We start from the raw sequence: 19,179 nt of genomic DNA, 5'->3' as shown, positions 1-19,179 counted from the left end.
TTAGTTGCAGCAGATGCATGGTAGTTGCACCCACTATGGCTATCATTCAAATCTGTACGTATGAATTTAATAAGTCACAAAACACAGCACATCATGTAATTAAAGACTATCATAATGCATATACACAAGGGGGCCTAATTAAGGCAACCTTAATTCTGGAATTTCCTAACTTCTGAATGCTTAACTGTGCAACCTTAACATTCTTTTAAAGTATTTTAATATAATTTAAATATGTGTAATATGTGATCACACCAAAAGAACTCCTACTATTATGAGGTTTGCTCTTGGGCAGATATTTATTTACACAACACACAAGTTAAAAAGTGTTTCTTTAGATTTCATAACAATGCATTTGTTGCACAGCAAGGTCTCAATCCTACGCAGATTTACTCATTACTTAACTTTTGAGTACTCACATTGATGTTCACGGGGCTACACTTGAACCTAAAGTTAGGCACATGCAAAAGTCTTTGCAAGATGTTGTCAGCTCAGGAATTTCCCCCCAGAAAGTAATCTCTTTAAAAAGTTACATAAAGATAACATGGGGGAATTAAAATGGGTCAGAAAAGGCTGCTTAGTACTTACATCATCTACTTTCTTTTTAGCATGGGGTCCATATGTATCTTCAGAACCTAAAATCTGTATGTTAACTGCACAGTAATCTTCATATCCAAGCTGACTGAAAATAAGGCGAGTCCTGCAACAGATTATTTGTTATTAGCAAACTGCTTAAAAAAATTATATGCAGTAACAGTGCAGTCCATCAGTTTTAGTTCTGAGTGCTAGTTAAATTTGTATTTGAATACTTCTTATCTGGGCAAATTTACTGCTATATCATAGTGACTATATCAAATTGGTTATACTCAAAATATGTCCTGACCTCTTGATTCTAAATTTCTATTTATTTAAGTTATCTTAAAGATGCCCTCCAAAGGAAAAAATAAATGGGCTTGTACTTTACTTGCTTCATTCTGATGAACAAAGCAAAATGTTATTATAATGAATACATTCTGCTTGCTTTTACATTAGAAATTCAGCTCCTATATTTGCTTTTCCTAGAAGACTCTATGAATAATTAAGAAATACATGAATGACATCACAGGTACCAAGGAAGTGAAATCTACTTAACTGAGTTCAGGAGGGATTTTTATTCAGACTTTAAAATTCCTTGTTTTGTGTTAATCCCTATGTGAATTAAATGCCTAAAAACGGTTGGAAGAAAAGTTTTGTTGAATTTTTACCACCCCCAGCTCTTCTGTTAAGAGCTAAGAAGCTCTCAATACATTTCTCCAAGTCCTTCCCAGTGGAGACTTCGACCAAACACCAGGAAGACAAGACTTGACATTCCTAATGTGTCTATGGATAACAATGAGCAGGAGGGAGGAAAGGGGGAAAACAGTGGAAAAGCATCTTTCCCACTTCCTTCATACTGCATTAAAAAAGCATAAAGATTTTTTTCCATTGAAGGTCATCTTCAGCAGAGCCACAGATAATATAGGTTAACCTATATTTGCTAGATTTAGGATTTAACTTCAGATGGTATTTACATTACTTTTATTAATTAAAAGTAAATTGCCATAAAATTTAAATTTGAACTTTACCAGATGTCAAAACAACGGGAAGTGAGAAAAAATAATAGAAGTTACTCCATTCCAGATTCCATTCAACATGGTCTAGAGTAAAGAATCAGGAACTCCTGAGTCCTAATATGAGCTCAGCTACTGGCTCACTGTGGATAGTTCTACACTGCAATGAAAGACCTGTGGCACTGAGTCTCAAAGCTTGGGTGAACCAACTTGGGCTTGCAGGGCTTGGGCTGCAGGGCTAAAAACTGCAGTGCAGATGTTGAGGCTGGAGCCTAGGCTTTGAGACACATTCCCCACCCCAAACCATAGTAGTAGAAATGTTTCACTCTGCTAGGAAGCCTGTAGCAAATCAGCACAGCCCCCAAAGTAGGCTGCTCTGACTAGAGATGGGGAGAAGCCAAAATGGCTGGTGGATGCATTGATTCAGGAGAGAGGCTCCAGAACAACTTGCACATATGGCTATGTGCCTCTAATGGATCCTCCGGAATCTGAACAGGTCTGGGTGGTATCCTTGGAACCTGGGGCAAAACCCTCTCTTTCTTCTACACAGAGATGGGCAAACCCCAGTGGCACTTACAGTTTGAATGTGTCTGTGTCTAAAATCCTCCAAATTCTTTCCTCAGCCTCAAACTAGAGACACTATATAACCTCTCAATCCAAAAACCAAAAACTGTTGCCAGAGGTTTTCTTCTCTCTCAGAAGTAGCAAAACACTCTATAAGAGTCATCTAGTGACATGGAGAAATACACACTAGAAACAAGCTTTCAGGGCTTTCACAGTGATTGCTGTAAGAGAACCCATAATTCTTAGTTTCTGCAAAGTCATTAAACTAGTAGAGGTGACATATTTTACAGATACAAAACCAGGGAAGTAACCCAACTAAAAATTGTCATAACAACTCCAGTCCATTGAAACTGCAAGAAAATATCAATATTTAAAAAATGACAAGAGGTCAAAATTAGTACAGATAGAAAGTTCAACTTTGTGAAGGCAGTAAATAGGAAGGTAGTACATAACTAAAAAAAAACAAAACAAAACACAACCACCCCCCAGCACTGTAAAATGCCCTTCTGTTTCCCTTTACCAGTGTCAGTGCTTCCTTAACACATACCAAGTATATGAGGCAACACCATGTATCTTGCCACCCTTACATAGTTCCACCAGTTTAAGAGATTTTATACATTCAAAAAGGGAATTACGTTAAAACCGACAGAATCTTTCACACCAGTGGAAGATTTTAAAAACACCTATTGTATATGCTCATTGAATTGTCTTTACACATGGGACCAGCAGTAAAGTGATCAATATATTTATATTAATCTAAAGGGGATTCATAAATATGTTACTCATTATGGTAAAAATTTGCAAATTTGGGTGCCTAAAATCAGACACCTAAATGCATATTTATGACACCAAAATACAAGTGGCCAAGATTTTTCGAAGCACTGAACAACCCTGCACCAAATGAAGTAAACAGATGCATATAAAATTTAGGTGCTTAAGTTTGAAATATGTTCTGTGGGCAACTTTCAGTACATAGCTATGTCCTGTGGGTCCTTTGACCCAACCCTTGTTGTGGGATTTGCAGTTGTCCTACTGCAACACTAATAGCATCGCTGCTCTACAAAGTGCCTATCCAAAGCAGCATTATGGCTTTGTTTCTTAGCTGGGCTTCCTATAGAGGCTAGCTCAGTCCTGACTTGGCAGGTACTTTAACTCAAATACGGGTGGATGGATTAAAGTGGAGATGGAGGGAATTTCCTTACTTTGAATGGAATTCATTCCTTTCTCTGGATACTACCCAACCATGTACTTACCTGGGATAACCTGCTAGCAACATAATGATAATTTTGAAGAGCACTTTATGTGCCTTTGCAATGCACTAGAATGCACACACACACACACACACAAAATCCCAAGGGGAGACACTCAAGACCACTCATAAGGCTTCTGTAAATTCTTCATTTTGAACAATGGAGAGGAAGGAAGGCAAGAATGAAGAAGTCAAAGATATCATTTGTCACAAGCTGAAGCTAGTGGTGTAAGCAGTCTGCAGAATTCTAAGGGCAGTCTACACTAGGAGTGCTACATTCTAAGGGCAGTCTACACTAGAACGCTCTCCCATTGGCATAATTACTCCAACTCCCCAATAGGTAGAAGTTATGCCAGTGGGAGAGCATCTCCTGCTGACATAGTGCCTGTATGGACAGTGCTTAGGTCACTGTAACTTGCGTCACTCAAGGAGGTATCTTTTTCACACCCTTGAGCAACCTAAGTTACATCAACGTAAGTGGTAAAGTAGACCTGCCCTAAGCAGAGTTGCACATTAAGAGCACGTAAGCCCAGTACTCTGGGATCTGCACTGGATTCCAACACATTTCTGGATAGATTAAAACCAACATCTTCAATTCTATAAATCCCTAAAAGTTTGAGACCTCTGGCTTGTACACACAGGGAAGTCAGTGAGCAATAAGCTAGCATGTGAATTTGAACTGTACTAGCTACTCCACATTAAAACCCCCTGTGGACACCCTTACTGAGCACTAAGAATTCCCTTTGGTGGTTTAACTTAGCACATTTTGTGCATCGTGCATTAAGCTAATGTTCACAATGGCACTCTTAGTGCATGGTAAAAATATCCATAGTGGGAGTTAGTGGGGAGTAACGAGTGCACACTAGTTACTGTGGGCTTTTTTCCTGTATAGCCAAGCTCCTATTTACCTGGGAGACTGCATCCCTCCCATTATAGTTCTGCAGAACCAAAATCAGCAGAAGCACTTGAGTTGGAGTTCCCTCAATATACACAAAAGGGCACTGTTGGCAGAGTATTCTCTGATAGGGGTCATTGATTGTAGGTAGCACTCTTCTCCACCCTTGGTCCATCAGAGCTCAGATGCACTAAACTTCTGGGCATCTATTTAATCCCCTTTTTGTTCAGGTGGAAGTGGATGTGTTTTATAAGCAGTCCTTTATGTTACAATATTTAAATGTAGGGGAGGATATGGACACCTATAGTTTTTAAAGTTTGAAGTAAAATAAGTAAAATGTACTCAGGTTCCAAAATGACTAATAAGGTCCTCAGGGTGCCTTAGGACAGAAAGTGGCCCCCGATCAAAAGTTAGCAAGCTATTCAGTTCACTAGGTCACCAACTTCTCGCACTATTCAGAAACAATTGTGACAAAGCTCTGTCCTTGTCTCTGTGGGTCCCATGTTTTCTGGCAGATTTCGCTAGCCTCAGAGACTCACTGTGACCCTCCATGTAACCCTTTTTTCTCTCTAGAGACAAGCATCACAGTCTACTGAGCCATTTTCATCATAAGCCAGCTAGGGAGGTGAGGAGAAGCTGTCCTCCCTTGCACAGTCTCTGTTGTCTCCCAGTCTCAGTGATTAATCGGGTAGTGGGGGGTGCAAAGAGGGGAGCCCGGGCCCGCCCTCTACACCAGGCTCCAGCCCAGGGACCCTAATAGTATCAGCTATGGTAGCTGACCTTTTAGAAACATGACACATACAATTCCCTGGGCTACTTCCCCACAGCAGCCCCCACTTCCTCAAGCTCCACTCCACCCTTACTTCAGGGCCTCCTTCCTTGTGCCTGATATGGTGTGTACTGCTCAGTCTCTCCAACAGCACAACTTCCTCCCACAGCTCCTGACATCCACACCCACCTGACTAACTGGGAGGCTTTTAACTAGTTTCAGTCAATCCCTGATTAGCTTCAGGTGTCCCAATCAACCTAGCATTCTCCCTGCCTTCTAGAAAGTTCTTAATTGGCCCCAGGTGTCTTAATTGACCTGGAGCAGCTACCATTTAATTTATCCTGGTACCCGGGATTTGTTTAGCCTGGAGCTAATATATCTATCTCCCACTACTTTTCTATAGCCATCTGGCCTTGCCCCATCACACAATCTATTTGCTGATAAATCATGTCACTAGTATTTTATAGCTGTATAATAATTTTATGGAGAAAGAAAAAGGTTCTATAATTCACACCATTTATATCTTGAAATGTCCTTCCACGTAAAAGGATACCAGGTAGCAAGGCTCTCTCGTTTAAATTAACTAAATGGTAAGATTGATATTCTGGTCTCAGAGCTGAGATATCATAGTGCAGCCAGCAGATGTCAAGCTGGATTCTGTCTTGCCTTACAATTTCTGCAACCCCGTTAAAATCAATGGGGTTTCATGAGGCCTAAGTCAAGGATATCTCCCAGTTGATACAGCTGCCATATTATTAGTACAGTTTACCATTATATTTTGATTTTAAATTTAAAAGGCAAAATAAAGCAGATCTATAATAAATACTCACCTTTTCAGAATGCTTTCTGCAGTTTGTCTTCCCTTTTCCACTGCCTTTGGCCCTACCACTGGGCAGACAGCTGTAGCTCTAAAACCATCCAGGTAAGTGGCATTTACCTAGTAATTAAAGGTTATAGAATGAACTGAGGGATTTCTCATAGTTTACTGTAAAAGGTATTTTTTTACTAGATATTTTTTCTTTCTGCATTTCCCTCCACCCTTCAAGCACTTCTAGTCTATTAGCATGCCCCTCCACTCACCACTTACCAAAGCTATACATATTTAGATCTTTCCTCATAGGTCATGCAATAAAGCCTAAGTTTTTGTTTTGGTTTAGTTTTTTGGGGGGAGGAGTATGTAAGCAAGAAATTTGTCCATCAATTATAATGGTATCTGAGATTCTGAGTAAACAAAAGTTTCTACAAAACTAATATATAAATATATAAACAAGTCTTATGAATGTCATATTGATTTTTCAGAACAAAAATTAAGCAATTTTAAATATTTTAAAATATTTAAATATCCCATTTTAAATATTTATCATTTTAATTACAGTATATATTCTAAAAATATCTCTAAACAAGTATATTTTGAAATGGCCTATTGGCTTATTTACAATTAATTTTAGTACTATTTATTTTAATATTTAAACATATTTTAATCAATTTTTCTTTATATAAAATATTTTGTATCTAAATTATTTAATGAGCATTTGAATGAATCAGCAATTAAATGATTCTGACACCATCCTTATGTGAAACGTAATGTTTTGTTTATCCAGCGTCATTTATAGAATATATTTATTCTTTTTAAAATGATCTTTTTTTAAATCAAAATAGGCAACGATTAGTCCACAATGAAGAATACTTGCTACTGAAATCTGATTCTGGAAAACAAAGCAATCAGAGTTCTATGAGTGAACAATCAGAAATCCTCTTAATTATTTATTTTAAAGGTATTCTTTAAAGTTCAAAAATAACTGAAACTTTTCCCGCCCCCAAACTTGAGGAAAAAGTTTGCTCCCAGGCACAGACCACACAGAATGAGTTTTTTTATTCTAACATTATGTACTAGAAATCTTGATCTAACACCCAAAAGACTGAAAAAAATATAAAGGGCAGACGAGTTAATTTTGTACAGAAGGTGGAAACTATGTTTACCAAAAATGAAGACATCGTTAATTAGGTGAATGTTATGGCAAATCCAGTTATAGATTATGTAGTCAGTACTGTGACAGTTAAGGACAAAATATATTCCTTTATAACACAGACATAAAGATGATTATTAGAAAAATAATGCATGAGTGGAAAACTTAAGGATTGTTTGAGCACCTGAGAAAAATGAAATAGGAGCTATTCATTTATCTGAAAAAGAGTTAGTAATATACTCCAATCCAATGATTTTAGAGATTAATTTGGCTTCTGCACTGAGATCACGTATGTCCAAAGCCATACCTCCATCTTCTTTGAAAACAATACTGCTTAATTTTTAAAATATTAAATACACTTTATAAAGTGGTCATTTAAACACTACCTTTAGATATTTTTATTATATACAAAAAATAAAAAAAACCTTTCAAACTGGTAGAAATATTTTAAACGTAACCACTGGACTTTTAAAAAAGGTATGTCTGAGCTATAGTTTAATCACAAACAATAGTGTCACCCTATTTACAAATTATACACCTTCTCTAAAAGAAGAATTTAAAAGTTTTAAATGGATCCAGTCAAATCAACTCTGCTTTGTTATCTCACTATTAAGAGCAGTTTTAATTTATGGATCCAATCTTGTTCCCAAGGAAGGTCAGTTGAAGTTTCGCTATTGTGTTAAATGGGATTAGGCTTGCCCTAGTTGTACTTTGATGCAGTTGCCTAAACTGGTGTCCCTGCAGGGGTAGAGACTGTAACAACACATAAATTAAAAAAAGCTTTACACGTACATAGCATCTTCCAATAGAGAGATAACAAAAGACTTTACAAACATTAATTCATTAATCTTTCACAGCACCTTTATCTGACTCAAGAATTATCTTGATATGAGTGATTATGCAGTGTTTGGTCTCTGAGAATCATGTGCTTATTATGTTTCACATTGAAGCAAGACAAAATTTGAGCGCTAACGGGGGGCGGATTTACCATTAAACCCAGGGTGCCCTGGCACGCCCCCCCCGCCCCCCCAACAACAGGGGCCTCAGGGCCCGGCACTCAGGCAGCTCAGCCCCACCGTGCCCCCCGCGAGGGGGCTCCTCGACGGGGTGGGACTGCGGGGGGGGGGGGGGGGGCAGGGGAGCAGGCGGGAGGTGCGGCTGGCGGGAGCGCCACGAAGGCGGGCTAGAGGACTCAGGAGAGGCACAGAGCGGCCGCGCAACCGGCCGGAGTGAAGCAGCGCTTTGAAGGGAAAACCGCTGCTTCTCTCCCGCCGCTCGCCTGCCTCCCGATTCCTCCGGCCCGGGCTCGCAGCCCGGATTCAGAAAGGGGGTGGGGCTTTACCCTGGGCTGCAGCCCCTAAAGCCCCTGCATTCCGGCCCTGCTTGGCGGGGGGGCGTCAGTGGCTCAGAGAATCACGGCCAATGGGAGCTGTGGCGGGCACACGGAGCCACCTGCACCCTCCGTCCCGTCCCCCCCCCCCCCCGCGCCAAACAGGAGCTGCCCCAGGTAGGCGCCAACCCCCAGCCTACCCCAGCCCTGAGCCCCCTCTCGCACATAACTACCTCCCAGACCCCGCACCCGCAGCCCTGAACCCCCTCCCGCACCCTAACTCTCACACAGATCCTGCACCCTAACACCCAGACCCCGCACCCCCAGCCCTGAGCCCCCTCTTACCCTAATTCCCTCCCAGACCCCACACCCCAATCCTGAGCCCCTTCCCACACTCTAACTTCCTCCCAGACCCTGCACCCCCAGCCCTGAGTCCAAAGAGGAGAATAGAGAAAAAAAGAATGAAGAAAGGGGTGGTGGAGATAAAAGAATAAAAATAAAGCTGAGCATAGGGCCCCACTAACTCTAAATCTGCCACTGGTGCCAATTTACAAATAAAGACAACTATAATTAAAACAGGGTGGATAAAAACCAATGATTTTTTTAAAAAAAAAATTAAAAAAAATCAGATTTTTTAAATTTAAATTGGATTTTTTTGATAAATTGCTTTTTGAGGAAAAAACCTATCTAAAGATAGTTTTAATTAAGATATCTTTGAGCTATAATGTATCTCATCATGGAATAGGGATTATAAATTCTAATTCTATAGTATGAGACAATATATTCATGTAACATTTAAGAAAAGTTGTGTAAAGGAGTTCCAATAGTTCATGGATTAGGGACCCAATCTTATGGGGTTCCAGGGGCTTCCGTATAGATTATGTAGGTTAATCTTTTTATCTACCCAATGGGATTTGTGCTCAGTCTAGAAGATACCCATCAGAGATGCTTAGTTTTGCAGTTCTCAAACTGTGGATTTGTGTCTCCAGAGATAACATGCTTGTTAACAGCAAAAATGTTTTTAAATAAATAATATATAGAGGTGAGAAATAACAGACCTCAACCCTATTGTCCCTCTGCACATTTGTGTATACAGAGTCAATCCCTTACCTCTCTCTAAAAGTGCAAACTTTCAAAAAGTTCAATGAATAGAAGATTGTTGGGGCAGAATAGATCGGGACAAGGAGAAGAAGTCTGGAGATAAATGTGAGAAGGGAGGGACAGGGAGTAGAAACAAAAGTGGAACTGTTTGAGCAGCATATTCCAGAAGTCTTGAGGTCTTTCTGTGCGTAGCCTTTATTGATTTGAGATCTACCATACCATTCTCTCATTAGAACGGAAAACCTATAATAGCCGCAGGCTGTAAAAGAGATCCAGTTTGGGAATATTTCAATGAAGTTCCTCTACCTGTGGGTAAGACAGGCATACGTGCAAAATGCAAACAGTGCAACAAAGAAATGCAAGGCCTGGTTGCCCAAATGAAACAACATCATGAGAAGAGTTCCTTCTCAGGAGGAAGCTGTGTCGAAGATGATGAAAGGAACATATCTGAACATGCAGGATCTTCAGGTTGGTAAACATTTTTATTTCATACTTCTTTCTTAAGAGCTGCTTGTCTTCCTTCTGGACTATTCTTGAATTCTCATGTTTGAGCAAAAAATATAGTTGGTCATAGACAATGCTGCAAATGTATCCAAGATGAGAAGAAATTATTTAGAAGAGAGTCCCAAGCTAATAACGTACGGTTGCAGTGCTCAATTGATGCACCTCCTAGTCAAAGACTTCAGTGTTCCAGAAATAAAGGCTAATGTTGTTGAAATTGCAAAATACTTCCGTAACAACCAATCTACAGCAGCTGCTCTGAAAAAAGTGGGAGGAACCAAGCTAACTCTCCCACAAGACATGCGATGGAACTCAGTAGTGGACTGTTTTGAGCATTATATCAAGAACTGGCTTAATGTGATGACTGTTTGTGAACAAAATAGTGAACAAAATAGATGGCACTGTCACAGCCAAAATCCTCAACACTGGGCTTAAGAGAAATATTGAATACATGCCTAGTACCCTGAAGCCTATTTCTGAAGCCTTGAACAAAATGCAGGGAAATAGCTGTTTTATTGCTGATGCTGTTGAAATTTGGAAGGAACTGAGTGAGATCTTAAAAAGAGAAATATGCAACGACAGAGTTAAATTACAAGCATTAAAAAAACAAATGGGACAAGCACTATCTCTAGCTCATTTTCTCGCAAATATTCTCAATATTCGGTACTAGGGTCAAACCTTAACTGCTGAAGAAGAGGAGTTGGCTATGACATGGACATCCAGCAATCATCCCTCTGTAATGCCAACTATAATAAACTTTAGAGCTAAGGGTGAACCATTCAAGAAATGTATGTTTGCTGATGATGTTTTAAAGAAAATCACACCAGTGAACTGGTGGAAGTCACTTAAGGACTTGGATTCAGAGACCGTTGAAGTGATAATCTCACTTTTAACAGCAGTGGCTTCTTCTGCTGGTGTAGAAAGAATATTTTCTTCCTTTAGACTAATTCATTCCAAATTGAGAAATTGTTTGGGACCTGAAAAAGCAGGAAAGCTTGTTTTTCTTTTCCAGATTATGAACAAACAGGAAAATGAAGGTGAAGACAACTGAGTTAGCTGCAGAAGCCAATATATTAAATTTATCATGTTGACCTGGCTGACAGTCGTTTTGTTTTGTTTTTTTTAAATACTTTATTTAACTAATTTAGTTAACAATTTAAACAAAAACAAACCTGATTTTGAAAAATTTGAATGTTTAACTAAATTCAAAAATTCATATGCTTGTTTTGTTAAAATATTAACATTGTTGTTTTAGTTAAATAAAACAATTTAAATGTGTGTCTGGTGATGTTCTCCTCCTAATACAGCACGGCAAGAAAATCCTCCAAATATTAATGATAGTTCACCTACCAGTGACTTCATAAATATCTGCTTCAATTACCTTTGGTAAATTAAATAACCAAACAATCATTTATTTTCTGATATAGCTGTAGAACTAATTTGAAAAGTTTTCAAAATAAATCACTTTAAAAATGTATAGTGTGTACCTTCTAAAAATGAAACCTGCATCTATCTCTGAGTTGTGAAAAATATGTATTAAGGTTATAACAACCAACAAGAATGCTCTTTTATGGATAAATCCATGATTAAATCAAGTCTTCCTGACTAGTGATTTAAATCAAGTCCATCCTGAATTAAACTATAATTTTGTGACTGAAAGCAGAATTTTATAATTAAAGCATCATCTCAGTCTTAATTACTATGGTGTACTGTGGACTTTCCCAAAAGACTTATTACATAACATAACATAACCTCAATTTTGTATATCGCAATTTCACTTGTGTGTGTTAATATACTAAGTGTGGAAAAATAAGGGTTTCACCTGGTAGTAGTTTTGCCTTTTTCTCCAAAATACCAACATTTCATAAATCAAGAGCATTTCATTCTATATAATTATCAAAGCAATAAGAAAAGAACCTTATAAAACGTCGAAGGTGGTGATCCTTTTGCTCCATGAATTTTCACTGCCCCACCTTCAATACCTACAATGGTTAAAAACATCTATTTTAATGACTTCAGTATAATTTCTGAGAAAGTACTATCAATTCATCTTATGTGACACTATACAAAACAAAAATGTTATGGATACTCCTATCATCAAGATCCATGCAAAAGAGACAGTCTTCTATTGAACAGCTACATCTGCATTAGCAACTCAAGTATCAAATCCATGGATTTATCTTCAGTTTGCCTTTTAACTTAACTGTTGAAATATTTATTCACAGAGTATTTGAATACGTAACACATGACATGGCCTTAGGACTCAACTGTTGTCTTCTGCTCAATTGCCAGTGATGACACACAAATCTATAATTCTCAGCAAATTCAAGGATTTAAGCATTTTTTTAAAATTCATAAACTTTTGACACTCAACAGCATATTAAGGTGAAATACTTGGATCTTTGGGATTGTGACCCGATCCCCTCCCCTGACTGAGGAGGCCTTCACAGAAAGGGAGTTGGAAAGAGAGCAGCTGGTGGCAATGTATCACACCACTGACTGCTGTTGGCTGGAGTGGGTTGGGCTGCCTCACATGGGAAAATTAAGGAATTCACATTTGGAGAAAGACAAGAGTCTGTCCAGAAAAACGTGGTAAAAAAATGTGTCCTGGCTGGCAAAAGTTGTATAAATGTAGGCCCTATATAGCTTTAATCTTTTTGTTGATAAAAGTAACAAGATAATCTAGAGAACATTTCAGGGCAAATAACGTATTTGACAGTGCACATCGTAACACGAGCGAGGAGTCAGTCAAAGCACTGCCTGACTAGTTTTAGGGCTTGATCCTGTACCCACTGAAGTCAACAGCAATGTTCCCATTGACTTCAGTAATGCAGGATCAGGGTCTTACTCAAAAATAGTATGTTAAACCCACCTACATCTAAATAAGATGCAGTTTATCACTAACAAATCTATGCCTGAGAGTGGTTAGCAAAATATGAAAGCCATCATACAAATACTCTGAACTTCATGGAGACCAAAAATAAAGAGAGCTTCTTCAGACATTTTCTGAAGAATGAAAATTTACAATAATCTTAAATGTCACTGTCAAAACTACAACAGCAAGGTTCATTTAGTGTTAATTTCAGTTGACCTGCTGCTATTATAGAATAATGTCTGTACAATCAAATGGAAGATTTGCAGGATTTTTACACGAGGTGAAAAAGAAATGCATGACATCCATCAACAAAAGGAAAGCAGAAAGAAAACCTCTTTGTTCAAACGCGTATTGTAACTAATCCTGCAATACAACAAAATCAGCAATGTGAACATCAAAAATAGATAGCCTGCCCTGTTCTTTCTGGTGTACATGTCAAAGCACTTAAAACTAAAAGTATTTAAGAAATCTGTCTATCTTCCATCTGTTATATTTCTAAGAGGAAGACTAACGGAAAGTTCATGTGAAAGTTCATTTTAAGTTCAAACGTGTCATATCAGGTCATTTACAAGCTAAAAGTTCATTGGAAGGTTAAGGTTCTATTTTTTAAAAAGGCTAGTGGCTAAAAGCAACAAGCTGGCCTTATCAGACTATTTGTCATTTGATTATGTTGCATGAGCAGAAGGTTCACTGTACAATTTTAAGATAGAAATGTTTTGCTTAAAAATAAGGCTAATTTGAAAGCTCAGGAGTTTATCCTAATGAGTTTTAAGTTCGAGTTTTAATTGTTTTGGGTTTTATAAGGGAACTAGATTTCCATTTGGATAAGATCCACAAAAAGCAAATTCCTTTTCACACTGGTTTGTCTATAAAACATGGGACTAAGAACTAAGAGATGTCAAGTTATTCTAAATGAGCAGTTTAGCAAGGTGGCTTGTCCACACTACTGATGTTGAAGTCTAGTTTTCAAATTTAGGCCTGAAATTAAAGTATTTTGGAGGGTAGTATGGTGGGATTCTGTAATAGCTGTTTCTAGCTACGAAATCTTACCCTTTTTAAGGTGACACAGTCAAGTGGCTAAAAATAAAGGTTTATCATGGGCTGTCTTAAGCAGAGTGGCTGCCCATTGCCGAGAGAGAGAAAATGAATGTGTGTGTGGGAGTGAGAGAGAAGGGGGGGGGGCTGCATCAATAACTAGTTAGAAAAAAAAGGAGGGTGAGCTGGATTAAAAAGTACTGAAGTCTAATAGAGATAGGGAGTACTTCCTGAAAGTCACAGCAAAAATATTTTAAGTGCTTCAGAAATACATGATTTATTAGACTTGGTAATTATTATATATGTATTTCAATAAAGAAAAGAAATAAGATTACTCAAAAATCTTCTGAATGAGTCACAGCTAATCTAAATTTCCAAAGAATGGCACAAAGCAATCTGGATATCCTTGTGAGACAGCCCATCTTAATATCATGCTTCAAAAGAACAGACTTTAGTAAAGTTACATGGAAAACATGGAAACTACTTTAGTTAACTACTTTAGAAAACAGTAACTACTTTAGTCTGCCAACATAGCTTACTGAATAGATTTCCTCAATATAAGGGTCCTCTGCCTGCAACAGCCACTAACCTGGAATTTCAGTAATGGAAACTTGAGAAAAGTCACATGTGACATCTGGCAAGAGATAATGCTGAGGGTTGCCAATTTCATACACCAACTGTTCAGCCACCGTGCCAAAAGAGATTAGGCCCCCTGTGTCAGGTGGTTTGGATAGAGTAAAGTGTCCATCAGAAGAACATTCTACAATGGGAAACCCCATGTTATGCCTAAAGAGTTAAAAACATTAAAAACGTTAAGAGTTCAGAAGAAAAAAATATTAATTACTTCATAAGTAATTAACACATACCAACATTTTTATAGAAGCAACTAAATTAAATATTAACCAATAAGATACAGCACAGAACCTTTATAGACACAAACAAGAAAATATTGAATAAACTGTCAAGACAATCAACTAACTGTATTACCTGCGATAAGACAAATAAGACCACACACTTACATAAATTATGTTGCCCAGTAGTAAAATGTAGAAGTAACCATAGACAGAACCCCGAAGACACCAACAATGGCTAAAAGAGGGGTGAAGGAGCCGTCATAGACTATGACACTAAAGCAGTGATTAAATGGGTGGGAAGAGAATCAGAGGAGTAAAGACTCGTGAAAACCCAAGGAAGAAGTAGAACACAGAAACAAGGTTGTGACCGACAGTTGTGAAAGTAGACAGGCAGATACAGGAAATCAGAATCGAAAACCGGCCCTACAACTTGGCCATGAGGTCACTGGCGATTTATTAAAGTAGGAAAAGTGGAATGGAGGGTGGAGAAAACAGAGCACCTAGGAGTGTACTAGAGGAGCAGTCAAAACAGCAGAAGCAGACTGGGTTCAAGGATCTTGGAGGCAAAGGGATGTAGGGAGATTGGATTAATTACATCTTTTGAAGATACTTTTGTGGCCTTTGTAATAATAAATGGAAAATCAGCATCAGAAAACTGGAAGTATTTAAAGACACAAATAAATCATAATTCAGTGCAGTAAAATAATAAAACCCAGATGGGTAAGAGAAAACAGTGAGGCAAAATAAGGAGAAGAGCAGTATGACAGAGAGAGAAACAGAAGGTTTTCATAAAAAAACAATGTAATTGCACAGGAAAAATGATAAACAAGCAGTAATAAATACAGTTCCAACACTGCTAAAATGTGGTTGACTCTTCATTGGCATCTGGACGAATTCTTGAATACAGTAGAATCTCAGAGTTATGAGCACCTAGGGAATGGAGGCTGTTTGTAACTCTTTGTAAGGAGAGTGATCACTTTAGATAAGCTATTACCAGCAGGAGAGTGGGGTAGGGGGAGAGAAAATCCTTTGTAGTGATAAACACCCATTTTTTTCATGGTTTGTGTGTATAAAAACATCTTCTGTATTTTCCACAGTATGCATCCGATGAAGTGAGCTGTAGCTCACGAAAGCTCATGCTCAAATAAATTGGTTAGTCTCCAAGGTGCCACAAGTACTCCTTTTCTTTTTGCGAATACAGAATAACACGGCTGTTACTCTGAAATCTGAAATATTTGAAACTCCGAACAAAACGTTATGGTTATACATTCAAAAGTTTACAACTGAACATTGACTTAATACAGCTTTGAAACTGTACTATGCAGAAGAAAAATGCTGCTTTTAACCATCTTAATTTAAATGGAACAAGCACAGAAAGTTTCCTTCCTTGTCAATTTTTTTAAAACTTTTCCTTTTTTTGTTTTTTTTTAAGTAGTTTATGTTTAACAGTACTGTACTGTATTTGGGTTTTGTTTTTTTTTGGCGGGGGGGGGGGGGTCACTGCTGCTGCCTGACTGAATACTTCCAGTTCCAAATGAGGTGTGTGGTTGGTCAGTTCATAACTCAGGTGTTGTTAACTCTGAGGTTCTACTGAAGTTGCTTTCCGAGTTTTAAGACTTTTCTTCCTGTTTCAAAGAACTCCTCTGAGTAGAAGCGATGATCAAAAAAGACATTTAAAACAAAAACAAAACTGTATACCTTCTAAAGAGGCCACCTGGCTCGACTCCTGTCATAAGAAGGTGGAGATGTGTCCAAGAAAAACTTTCCAGAGACAGGAGAAGAACAAATGGTGGAATAAGAGGAGCTAAGGAGCTATGCAGTCCCCCAAAGTATCTCTCTGAGGGCTTGCTTTTGATAGAGGCTGAGCATCACAATTCTCATTGAAATCAGTGATCATCAAGCTCTAAATGCATACTTAAAATAGTTTTGCCTTTGGAACAGTCCTCCTGAACTAATTATGTTCTTGTTCTAATACAGGCAGTATACTCTACACGTAACTAAATTGGTTATAGAAAAGTTTGTGCATCTAAGTCTGGAGAACAGATATACATGAAGTTTTAAGGGAAATAAGCAAAGAAACCAGTGAACTCTTAGCCGTGGTCTACACTACGAGTTTAGGTTGAATTTAGCAGCGTTAGAGCGATTTAACCCTGCACCCATCCACACAACGAAGCCATTTTTTTTTTTTTTTTTTTACATAAAGGGCTCTTAAAATCAATTTCTGTACTCCTCCCCGAAGAGGGGATTAGTGCTGAAATAGACATCACCGGGTCAAATTTGGGGTAGTGTGGACGCAATTCAACGGTATTGGCCTCCGGGAGCTATCCCAGAGTGCTCCATTGTGACCACTCTGGACAGCACTTTCAACTCAGATGCACTAGCCAGGTACACAGGAAAAGCCCCAGGAACTTTTGAATTTCATTTCCTGTTTGGCCAGCGTGGCAAGCTCATCAGCACAGGGGACCATGCAGTCCCAGAATCGCAAAAGAGCTCCAGCATGGACTGAACGGGAGGTACTGGATCTGATTGCTGTATGGGGAGATGAATCCGTCCTATCAGAACTCCATTCCAAAAAACGAAATGCCAAAATATTTGCAAAAATCTCCAAGGGCATGATGGACAGAGGCTACAACAGAGACCCTCAGCAGTGCTGCATGCAAATTAAGGCGCTCAGGCAAGCCTACCAAAAAACCAAAGAGGCAAATGGCCGCTCCGGGTCAGAGCCCCACACATGCCGCTTCTATGATGAGCTGCATGCAATTCTAGGGGGGGGGCCCTACCACTACCCCACCCCGTCCATGGATACCTGCAAGGGGGGAGTCTCATGCAACAGGGATGCGGATTTTGGGGACGAGGAAGATGAGGAGGAGAAGGAGGAGAGCGCACAGCAGGCAAGCGGATGAACCGTTCTCCCCGACAGCCAGGAACTGTTTATCACCCTGGAGCCAATACCCTCCAAACCCTCCCAAGGCAGGCTGCCGGACCATGAAGCTGGAGAAGCCACCTATGGTGAGTGTACCTTTGTAAATATAATACATGGTTTAAAAGTAAGCGTGTTTAATTATTAATTTGCCCTGAAGGCTTGGGATGCATTCGCGGCCAGTACAGCTACTAGAAAAGTCTGTTAATGTGTCTGGGGATGGAGCAGAAATCCTCCAGGAACATCTCCATGAAGCTCTCCTGGAGGTACTCCCAAAGCCTTTGCAAAAGGTTTCTGGGGAGGGAAGCCTTATTCCGTCCTCCATGGTAGGACACTTTACCACACCAGGCCAGTAGCACATAGTCTGGAATCATTGCATAACAAAGCATGGCAGTGTATGGTCCCGGTGTTTGCTGGCATTCAAGCAACATCTGTTCTTTATCTCTCTGTGTTATCCTCAGGAGAGTGATCATCCCATTAAATAAGGGGTTCACACACTGAACAAAAAGAAAACAAAATATTGAATAGATGCTCATTAAGTGAGCATCATCCAATTTGTACACTGAATGAGATGGGCCCTGTGGGAAAACAATATGTGATCACGTAATAAAAGACTGTGTCACAAATGCATAGACAAAAAGAGGTATAATTAAGGTTACACCTTAATTATGGCATTTCCTAACTTTTGAGTGCTTGACTTTGCAACCCTTAATAATGTTCTTTTAATGTTTTAAGAGTGGTTTTAATGTAATTTCTTTGTTTTTTAAAAAAGGAAACAGAAATTCTATTATGTAGTATCATGTTAAGAGCCACATGGGTCATCCACAGTACTACTCTCAGCCACTTGAACTAAAACAGTAACTGATCAGAGCAGCAAGTTGTAGGGCTTCTGTTTTTCAGTATTTATTAATTTCATTTTTCAGGGTTTATTTTTAGCAATTTTTGAGCTTCATGTAGGTATCCAAAAATCTGGGGCTGGGTTTTTCAGGGTTCTCTCTTTGTATATGCTGTAGTGAGTAATGTATATTATATACATTATTCATTACAGTAGCTTATATACTCATGAGTAATCTCTTTGTAATATTCCCTATAGAATTTTAATGTATTACTGTTTCACACAGCACTACATTAAAACGCACTAGGGAACCTTTAGTGTGCACTGGCAGGGTCTACAGGGGACCAATAAATATGTAACATGTCAGTGGGCTTTAGAAATCACATGCTCATAGCTGGCATTACAGCTCTGTGTAGACAAGCCCTTCCATACAAGTAACCATTTCCAGGGTTTTTCCAATATTAACTGGATAGATGCTAATTTCTTTTCTTTTTTTAAATCAAGGCTATTTTATTGGTTAAAACCAAAAATAAAAAGCCCTGGAAGTTGCTGTCCTCTTGTGGATCAGCACTAGAGAGGAATGAGACACTTTGTCAGTGGACTTCACAGATGGTACTTCCTGGCAGCAGAGGAATGGTGAGATTCAGGAATCTTGGGTTCCATTTCAGGCTCTAGATGGGAGTTTGCTCTGGTGGGAA

At 38.8% G+C, this 19,179-nt stretch overlaps 1 protein-coding gene across 2 annotated transcripts in view; it reads right to left on the bottom strand.

Annotated features, from left to right (window-relative positions):
- The window catches only part of LOC144264082 (uncharacterized), a 105,981-nt gene that overhangs the window by 57,342 nt on the left and 29,460 nt on the right, over positions 1-19,179 (bottom strand). For both annotated transcript variants that reach the window (XR_013345942.1, XM_077815408.1), the window contains exons 9-12: positions 14,462-14,658; positions 11,880-11,944; positions 5,894-6,000; positions 586-697 (exon numbers count right to left, since the gene is read on the bottom strand). Coding sequence is in view for 1 of the 2 variants with exons in the window: in XM_077815408.1 (XP_077671534.1) it covers positions 586-697; positions 5,894-6,000; positions 11,880-11,944; positions 14,462-14,658 (481 nt within the window). In the remaining variant the exon portion in view is untranslated. The remainder of the gene's footprint in view (positions 1-585; positions 698-5,893; positions 6,001-11,879; positions 11,945-14,461; positions 14,659-19,179) is intronic.

This window comes from Eretmochelys imbricata, chromosome 4 (assembly GCF_965152235.1).
Source record: "Eretmochelys imbricata isolate rEreImb1 chromosome 4, rEreImb1.hap1, whole genome shotgun sequence".
NCBI classification, from domain to species: domain Eukaryota; kingdom Metazoa; phylum Chordata; order Testudines; family Cheloniidae; genus Eretmochelys; species Eretmochelys imbricata.
This window is presented reverse-complemented; position numbering and strand designations above follow the sequence as displayed.